The 10,374-nt window shown below is 30.3% G+C and overlaps 1 protein-coding gene across 1 annotated transcript; it reads left to right on the top strand.

The window, feature by feature from the left end:
• The first annotated feature begins 4,666 nt into the window (after nt 1-4,666).
• Nucleotides 4,667-7,991, top strand: LOC118042154 (uncharacterized). Its single transcript, XM_035049747.2, has 7 exons — nt 4,667-4,934; nt 5,547-5,585; nt 5,686-5,823; nt 6,538-6,677; nt 6,783-6,892; nt 7,076-7,200; nt 7,543-7,991. Exons 1-7 carry the CDS (start codon nt 4,797-4,799, stop codon nt 7,915-7,917), a joined length of 1,065 nt encoding a protein of 354 aa, XP_034905638.1. The 5' UTR covers nt 4,667-4,796; the 3' UTR covers nt 7,918-7,991.
• The last annotated feature ends 2,383 nt before the right edge of the window (nt 7,992-10,374 follow it).

Genomic DNA, 10,374 nt, shown 5'->3' with positions numbered 1-10,374 from the left:
TGTATAAGGGGTATAACTCCCTAGCTAATATTTAACAGGACTAGAGTTCAATGTTATTTGATTTTGTTTCCATTTTTACTTTTTTTTTTATTATTAATATGGATGTCCGGTCTTGCTTACACACACCTCAATTAATTCTATGAGTCTTGAAGTTAGTGATTATATAAGTTTTCAGTGACATTGAGGTTTATAGAACTCAAATTGGTAATTCTTGAAGCAAACCCAGGATGTGCTGCACAACATCTCCTGTAACAGAACGTGAAAAATCTATCAGGGTGTTCCTCTTCCTCCTGTGACAACAAATGACCGGAACTAATAAAGATCACTGCCTACCTAAGCACAACTTCATTCCCTTTCTTCACCATTGTCTCGTTGATTGCTCCATTTTCTACCTTAAAGAAAGACGTGTCATCTGATGATTCCTAAGAAGCAATTAAGTCAAAAGGATGCACGACTGGTAAGCACGTCTTACCGCAATGAAGTATGGCAGCAGCCTTCCACTGTCATCAATTATGGCAAAATACCTTTTGGTGCTTTTGCATGACCTGCATAAATGGTTTTGTGCCAAATCTAGCGAGAAAAAAAATGAGTTTGGAGCATCTGTGTATCACTTATGCCATCTGTTTACAGGGAAAATACTTACTCCATTTTTCATTAGTGAAGGGACCAACTGGTTATAGAAGATGAAGAGAATCCAAACTCAGCGAAAGTCATTATGTTGAATAGCACATCTCTTCCAAATTCAAACCCGTTTTTTGTCCATATTACAGAGGAAATGAAGTTGGAACCTTGATGGCTGGTGCAATAAGAAATGACCAAGCTATAATTACACTTAGTCAATAAAGCCAAAATTTATCTAACTAAAACAAATTGGAAAGCTATTACAAGTGCTATTTTCCATGACAACAGGCCACTTTATTTTCATCACTAATTCGGGATAAAAGTGCAATCAAACCATTTGACATAAAACTTTAACTTACATTATGCTTCATGCATTCAAACCCCAAGCTATGTCCCCAACACCTAAATTCATCATTCGTTTTCGACTCTGTAGATGAAAGCAATATCTCACTAAATATGTAATAATATTAAGTTATGTATCTCACTTGTGACTCATTTGTGAGTGATGATGAACGTATTCATTTGACTCTGTATTTTTAAAGTGGTGATTTGATATATATCCTTGGAGTGACGAGTTGTTTGTATTTTTATATTTTCAGTTTGAAACCTTAGAGTGGTGGGCAAAAAACATATTTTTTTGTGTGAGTAACCTTTGTTATTGGATTTTCATACCATCCCAATATCAATTTTGATGTTTCGTTCTAGGATTGTGTATGTGTGTAACCTAAAATATTAATTCAATGTATATGATTTCAATTTAAATATAAAGATAAATTAACTTTAAATTATACAATACACTACTAGAAATTCAAAATAATAAAAACAATGAAATTACCGATGGAAAATATTTTATTGTTGTTTACCGATGAAAATTATAATAGAAATTTTTTATCAGTAATTTCGAACAGAAAGGTTGATGGAATAAGAAATTAAAAAATTTCACTAGCATTTCTAACATGTCATATTATTAATGAAATGAATAAAGAAATTTTTGCTGAAAATTTTAAAAAGAATTAAAATTCGACAATTCTCAATTCCTCTCATTGCTTCTTTTTCTTCTTCAATTCAAACGCTAACCTTATATAATTTCTTCAATTCAAGTTTCACTCCTTTTTTTTTTAATCTTAATTCAATGTTATTTTTTCAAATTGTTAATCAAGGGTATGTTGATAACAATCTGCTTGGTATTATTAGCTTTTAGTCCATTGGATGGCTAATCAAGTTTTAAGTACATGTTGATGTTAATGTATTCGCATTGACATCATTATTCTTCCTTGTATTTCAGGAACAACTAATCAAGTTCATTTCCATGGATTTATTTCATGTTCATATCGATAGTAATGAATCTCATTGGTATCATTAGTTACCTGTGCTAGGAAAGACTAATCAAGTCCAAGTAAATGTCGATACCAATAATCCACATTGGTATAATTAATCTTTCATATCGAGAATGACTAATTAGATTTAAGTAAACGTCAATACAAATGATTCTTATTGGTATCATTAACCTCCCATACCAAGAACAACTAATCAGGTTCAAGAAAATACTGATACCAATGGTAATCATTGATATCATTAGTCTCCTATACTAGGAATGATTGATTAGATTCTCAATTTTTCTTTTTCTTTTTTCCTTTCTTTATCCACCAAATTGTTTATTTCTTAATATCACTTTAGAAAGATGTAAGGAAAATAAATTAGCAATTCTACTGGTGCATTAATTAACTTGGATAGGTGTTAGACATCTACCTTCCATACATAATATTCCAGCTCCTATTTTGAAATATGGTTTATTTATAGTAATATTCCCTGATCAACACAAGATAATTTCAACATCATTATTTCTCATAATCTTTGAACCCATACTTAATTTCAAAGTAATACCTTTCAATTATTTTCTCTATGTGTGTATGTATATATCTCTAAATTTTATTCTTTCCTTGTAATTCAATATTAACTCGACACAATTAAATTAAAAAACACATCTCCGTGATGATTACATACACCATTTGCATAAATTATCCTCCCCTTTTTTTTTGGCCAATTTGGCTAAACCATGCATGAAGAAAACCATGAGTTTCCTTCAATTTCTACACCACTAAATCATTTCATGTAAGCTCACTTACTCAAGCTTAACACAACCTTATTCAAGATTAAATCAATTTTGTTATTCTTTTTTCAATTGTATAAAATTAAAAAAATAATAATAACAAAATAGCTATTAGAACAACCTATGATATAATTTTTATATGCCAATGAAAGAAATTACTACTCTTCCTTTTGATGTTTATTTGGCCGAACCTGTGTACAAAATGAAAAGCAAGATTTTTCTTCACTTCATCTCAAATTGACACTTGATATATTGTTTAATTACTCTAAGAAAACTTGTTTCTAGCATCACACTACCCATTTAAATAATTAAAATCCCAATCTTTCATAATACATAACAAACACACAATCAATTCTAATCCATGCTAAAACTTTAAATTAAGTTTGGATTAGGTTTCCTCACCTCTTAAACACAAAAAATTAGGAAGAAAATGAAAAGAAAAACAACTTTCCCCTTCTCCTTCTCCTTTTAAAATTGCCCCTCTCAAGCTACAATCACCCTAGAATTTCTTCAATTTCATAGCTTAGATATTCTTTTAGCCTTTTTTAATCCTTTAATTCAAGTGTTTATATGAGATTTTTAAAGAAAATCTACAATTACCTAAGAATTTATTCAATTTCCTAGCTTATATATCCTTCCAACCCTTTTTGATCCTTTAATTCAATTGTTTAAATGAGGTTTTTGAAGAGATTTTTAAGAAAATTAGAGAAACTTTCTCTTCTTTTTTTTTTTTCATTGACTGGCCACACCACACTTTTTCTTAAGGAAACCAAGTGTGTATTTATATTAGTCAATTTGCCATAAATCATTATAACGCCACTCCTTATAATTTGGGTGTTTTTCGTTTAACTGATTTTCCAGTCTTGTCAAACTTCTAAAATAAATTGTGTCTAGAAGTTTTAGTCCTTAAAACTTTATTTCTAAATATTTACAATTGTCATATTTATTTTTTTTTCAAATTAATCTAGTTTATTATCAAGTCAATTTTAATTAATTAATTTTTTTAACTAGAGGTTTACAGACATATATAACAAGGATGGATTGTGGGTTCTGGCATCAAATGAAACACCTTTTTTTGAAAATTGTGATGGATGACACTTTTTTTCTTTTTTTTAAAAAAAGAGATATGCAACATCTTTAATAAAAAAAATAAAACATGGTTGGGCATGTGGATCTCGTCTCAAGCCCACATAAACCTAGACTTTAAAGTGCAAGTGGGTCGAGCGTTGGGCCTTGCCCTTTGGTAGGTTTTTTTTTATTTTTTTGGTTTTTTTTCAAAAATAAATATTATTGTATTCACTTACTCTTTATTTATTTTTTTGAAAATTCAATTGAAATCGGTTGTTTATTATTAAAATATTTAAATATATTTGAAACATGATTTCATCACATTTATAAATTTTAAATCTTTCAATCATACTAAATATGGACATATTTTTTTAAACATGCTTTAACAATTATATTTAAAAAAAAATGTTTTCAGTTATTAAAAATACTATGTTGACTAAGATAAAGAAAAAATAAATTAATAGAAAATTTTACTTTTATATAAAAAAATCAAAATAATTGTATTTTAAAATTCAATAATAATTATACAAAATTTTCTAAGAACTAAAAACTTATGTTATATTTAAAAACATTTGTGTACCCGCATCGTGGGCATACCAAGTATATTAACTATGTCAATAAAATGATTTTTGCTCTTATTTTCTTGTCTGCTCAAAGCACGGTGTTCAGCCCCGGTTTGGTAACATGTTTGAAACATTATTTTTTATATTTTTAAATTATGTTGATATTAAAATATTTTTTTAAAAGCAATCGGTATTCATTCAAATAGAAAAATTTGTAGAGGGCCTTTTGAGTCGGGTTTTTATAACGATTTGGGCTTACACTCAGGCCTACAACAAAATGCAACATTCACGCATGCTCGTGTCTAGGGAAAAAAAAGAAGGAAAAGAAAAGAGGAATTAAATTGATGCTCCTCCTCCATCGCCGGACACCACTTAAACATTAGTGTGCAGAACAAGAAGGAAGCTTAGCATAGCCAGCTGTTAAAGAAAAAGGAATGGCCGAAGAAGAAGTTTTAATAGAAGTAGAAGCGGTGCTAGCCGTGTATGGGGACGATTGTGTGATTCTTGATTCTTTCCCTCCTCATCTTCACCTCCACATCAAGCCCAGAACCGCCGATATCTCCTCCCAACAGGTCCCCCACACACTCTCTCCTCTTCTTTTGCTTCCGAGGTTTGATTATTTTTCGTTTCGAAGCACAGAATTCGTGAAAAAAGCGTACGGGGATTAAATATGTTTATTGTAGCATCAGTATCTCTCTACTGTATCGAGAAATTGTGTAAAAAGTTTCTAAAATTGTGGGCAATATTTAAAAAAAGTTGACAGTGCTGATTCTTTTGAGCAAACCCATTTAGAATATAAAGATTGCAATGTGCCTAATACTTATTGTATTTTTCGGATCAAACCTAATTTTCGTAGATTATTTTTTAGTAAAGATATAAACGAGGTATTGATACCATGAATTGGAAGGGAACGTTGCACTTCTTTTTATCGATACCAATCTTCATGAGATTAAAACCAGCATAAGGATTCTGATGCATCCAGCTGTCCTAGTGTGAATTCTATTGAAAAAAAGTTTCATCTTTTGTTACCTATCATTGCATTCAAGGATATGCATCGTTTTTTCCACACTGCTTGTAACTTTCTTTACTGGGATCGATGGGTGATGACTGTTTTGTATTTCTTTTGACACATATATGACTGCTCTAGGCGACTTTATTGTTTTCTTTTTGTTTTTCTTCTGAAGTTCGTGGAAGCAGTAATTGGGATACGAGCAGGTCCTCAGGTATTTTATGACGTCAACAAGTTGTCAATTTATACATTTCCCACTTAATAGGTGCAATTTTATTTGTTTTGTACTGACTTTTGTCTACTTTCCGTGGTAGTACCCAAGCAAACCACCATGCATTGATCTCATAGAATCCAAGGGTCTTGATGGAGAAAGGCAAAAGCAATTGATAACTGGCATACAAGAGAAAGCATGTGAACTGTCCTCTTGTCTAATGCTTGTAGCACTTTGTGAGGTAATTGCTGCTTTTTTCATTTAACAAGAGTTTTTTATGCCTTGGTATTGTAATTTCATATTGTGTTAATGAATTGAGGAAACCATATCAGTTGCCTCATATGATAAACTACAGACAATCCTTGCCTTAAATTGATTTTCTTTTTTCGAGTTGTCATATATTTGTGGGAGTCTTCTTCAATTTATTGGCTGCTTTGTGAAGTAGATGCATGTGCTGTAATATGTGGCTTGTGCCAATTAGCATTAAGATGATGCTTTAACGCATCTTATTTTTTCTGTTTAGTTTTCTGGGGTTTGTATACTCTCTAGGGATGGCATCTCAGTAGAGGAGTTGATATCACAGATTCAAAGTCGCTGTTATTTTCAGGATATGAGCGTACTTTTGAATTGTCTGTGAGTGCTAAGATAGGTGCTTGGTGTAGAATCACCAAGGTAATGAAAGATCATGTATTATAACTTAATGCATTTGGGAAGAATATATATGCACATTTACTAGGATGAAAACACATTTTCCGAATGCTATTTTACTGAGTATTGTGTTTTACTTGATGTTGCACTAAGAAAAATAGTGAGTGTCTATCTACTAGATTTCGAACTCCTTGGCAGGAATGTACAAATTGCCCAATCTAAAATATGTTTAGCTATAGAAGTGAATTTGTGTATTTGTAGTTCTTTTTATTGCCATATATAGTACTCATTGATCCTACATTTGTAGGAAGCGGTGGAGAAGCTCACTGTTATGAATCACCCGGATGGTGATTGTCCATTGTGTATGTACCCCTTTGTCCCAGAAGATGAACAGGATGAAGCCTTGCCATTTATGAAGTTGATGTCTTGTTTCCATTGTTTTCACTGGTAGAGTTTTGATTTCTTTCTTCTGGATGATACTAGGTTTAGTTTTGATTTTGATAGCTAAATATTCCCTCTGTTATCCTTTCTATTTTCTTCAAATTATGGCAGTGAATGCATTGTAAGGTGGTGGAATTGGATCCAAAAGGAGAAAGAAAGCAACACTAGCACCTCATCTTCCACAACTTTACTGCAAATCAGAGAGATGGGGAATCAGAATGGTATGTCTTGGAAGGTGGTTTTTTTTTGTTTTACCTGTGTGAGCCTGTGTTGGGGCTATGTTCTTATAATTTGACAGGAAGAACATATGTTGCCCAGTGCTTTGTTTTTATTAATATTTGTTTAATCAAGAAGCCATTGGTTATTTTTCTATCACGCTATTAATTTTTCTCACAACAATCTAGGGTTATCAGATGTGCATGAAATAGTGGAAGAAAGAATGGGGGACTGTCCAGTTTGTAGAAAGGTTTTCCATGTCAAGGATTTTGAACATGTGCTTGACCTGGTTGGAACTCAAGCTTCTCAATCGGTATGCCCTCTAAATCATTGATATTGATTTGAAGTGTATTTACCTATGCTTTGCATTGGTAATAGTTGCCTCCATTTGAAAAATTTCTATTCCAAAACACAGTTTGCTCAATTCCTATGGAGTTGAAATATGAGCCTGATAAGGCAACTTAGTGCAAAAAATTAACCGAGCAGTAATATGTGTTTGAAGGGCATCTAGGTCAGTACTCAGTAATATACAGTGCAGGTATTACTTGTTAATAATAATAGAACCTCACATATATTTCAGCTTAGTTAGACCCTCAACTGTTGTTTGAATGTTGGATTCTGATTCATGTTAATTGCTGATTCACATTGATCTCAGGATTCTGAAGCAGAGATCAAATACGAGGAGAAGCTCCTTCATTCTGATTCAGAGAACTTCAGAAGACAGAAATTTGAGGCCATATTGAAATTACAGCAGGAAAACAGCGGCTTAATTGAACCAAAAAGAGATATAGTGGTTGTGCCTGGTATATATCTTCCGCAACGAGCCACACCAGCTGCACAGACAGTGAACAAAGAAACCGCTGAGCATCAAGGAACAGAAGCCAGACCCTCCACGGAAACAAATTTGGATAGTTCTTTAAATAGACCTCGTCCCAGAGAATCCAGGAACTCAGGCAGGAGGCAGGGATTGCGAAATTCAAGAAGACCAGTCAGTCAGTGGGTCAGAAAAGAGAATGGTACTGCAGATTAATTAATGCATAAATTTTGTGGTTTCTTTTTTAAACTGGTTTATGCTAAATATCAATGGAATTAAACGTTCATACATGTGCCTTTGCGAGAGAGACGCAAGCTTGTGAGGTGCATTAAAATTAAAGGAAACATCTGTTTCTATACTTTCTATTTTAAAATGATATAAATTTATTATAAAATTGGTTTAGAAACAAATTTATTTTACATTTCTGTTCTTTGTCTCTTCAATCAAATCAAATATATTTTTATCTTTTTATAATGAGAACTAATCAAACGCAACTTTATGCTCTCACAAAAAACAGTACTGTGTTGGGACCAAAATATATTTCAGCTTGAAAGTTACTTTTTGGTAACTTGATGGGTATTAAATTAAACTTTAAGTCCATTCTTAATCTTCAAGCCACAAAGGGCAGACGAAATGATCATAGACCAAGTCTATAGCAAGCCCAAGCGCAGACAGGCTGATATTTTTCTGTAGCATCATAGTTACAAGACGGCTGCTTTTTGGCGACAAAATTACGCACTATGTACTATTTCTTTTTATATTTTAAAAATATTTTTTTTTATTTTAAATTAATATTTTTTAATATTTTTAGATCGATATGTTTATATTAAAAATAATTTTTTAAAAATAAAAATAATTTATATTAATATATTTCCAAACAAAAAATATTTTAAAAAGTAACAACTATTATATTTTTAAACATTCTTGACATAAAAATGCAAATCTCTCCATAGTAAACTATAGAATTGCTGGATGATTCAAATAATTTTATTATTTTACAAACTATAAGAAGTTAAAAACACCAATTGAAAAATAATATTTGATTTTGATTTGTAACATGAGAAGTTAAAACACATAGAAGAAGAATTTTTTAGAGATAACCAGCCAAACCCACACATTACAATTTAATTCCTCATTATTTATCAATATTCTACTTTGTATTTTAGTTAAATAACTTTTTATTTTATTACCTTGAAATTAAATATCTTCTCGATCATTTCTTAGCAAAGATATTTACATATACACTAGGTGCATTCTTGAACAGATTCACTTTCAAGACTCGAAAAATGTTATTTTGTAATTAAATAATCGAAAGTATAGGATCTCATGTGACCAAAATTGAATTAAAAAGGGCAAATATAACAGATTTTAAAACTTAAAGGGCCATGAATCCAAAACTTTGCTTGTTTGTTATGATTTTCTTTTATTTTTTTATTATTTAGAAGAAAAAAAATCTACACAATGCCACGAGATAGTTTTTGAGATCAAATTTTATTTAATTATTTAGTAATTAAAATGGATATTCAGAAAAAGGCAGCAATTTAAATCCAGGAGGGAAAGTGTTTATTAATTTTTAGATGAGATTTCCTTTTTCTATTCATATTTTTTTTTATATATATCTTTTTAATTAACCATATGTTGTTTTGAATAAAATTAAAGATAATTAAATAAACAGTCTAAAAATTTATAATGATTTGAGTTAAAAAATAAAAAATAGTATCTGTATAATAAAAAATCCTTTTCCTTAATTATTCATGCATTTAGATAAAAAAAAACATGTCTTTTTTTTTATTATTAAAAGTATGTTTTTAAATTAAAAATTTAGCATGATCTCTGAAAAACAAGTTTCAATGATAATAAAAAAAAATCATGAATTGATAAGTTTTAAATGATTTTAAAAAAATATAAAACAATTAATTTGAGAAAATCAAATAAATATTTAAAATAAAAAAATAAATATTTATTCTTATTAAATATTCATAAACAAATTCGTAAAACAATTCTACATGTAAATTATTACAAAAGCTCTGCTCTTATTTTAAAACTACGTCTTATGATTTTTTAAAAATATCATTATACATATACACATGTAGCTCAATAGCCTAGACATGTAAGGCAGACCACCCGAGTATAAGCTTGTTATGCGTGAAAGTAAGTTTAGCTCAGGTTTAAGAGACTTGTCCAAGCTTAATTGTTTTTTTATATTTATGTTTATATTTTTTTAATTTTATTATTTAATATTTATTTATTTATTAAATTTCATCTTTAAATTTTTTACAATTCTTTAATTTAGTTCTATATTCTAACTTTAAGTCAATTAAAACTCAATTAAGATTCCACCGGAAAAAAAAAAAGAAAAAAAAATTGTCCAACCAAGGTTAACGTGTTTATTATTTGGATCATAAATTTTTGTGTCTTAACCTATGTTAGTACAATACATTGTCATCTTTTCGTTGTACTCCTTATATCTTTTTTTATATATATATAATTTAATCATTTAACAGTCATATGTTTTACATTTAAGCTCGGGTTAGGTGGAGGTTCAAAAGACGGCGGTATTCATTTTTTTTAACTAGGTTGCCATTTGAATGAGGCTATTGGTTCGCTCTTGACCCGCTACGTTCAACAAGCCACACCAACTTTTCTATGTATTTATTAATGCATATGGCGATC

The sequence above is a fragment of the Populus alba genome, chromosome 2, assembly GCF_005239225.2.
Source record: "Populus alba chromosome 2, ASM523922v2, whole genome shotgun sequence".
Taxonomy (NCBI): Eukaryota; Viridiplantae; Streptophyta; class Magnoliopsida; order Malpighiales; family Salicaceae; genus Populus; species Populus alba.
This window is presented reverse-complemented; position numbering and strand designations above follow the sequence as displayed.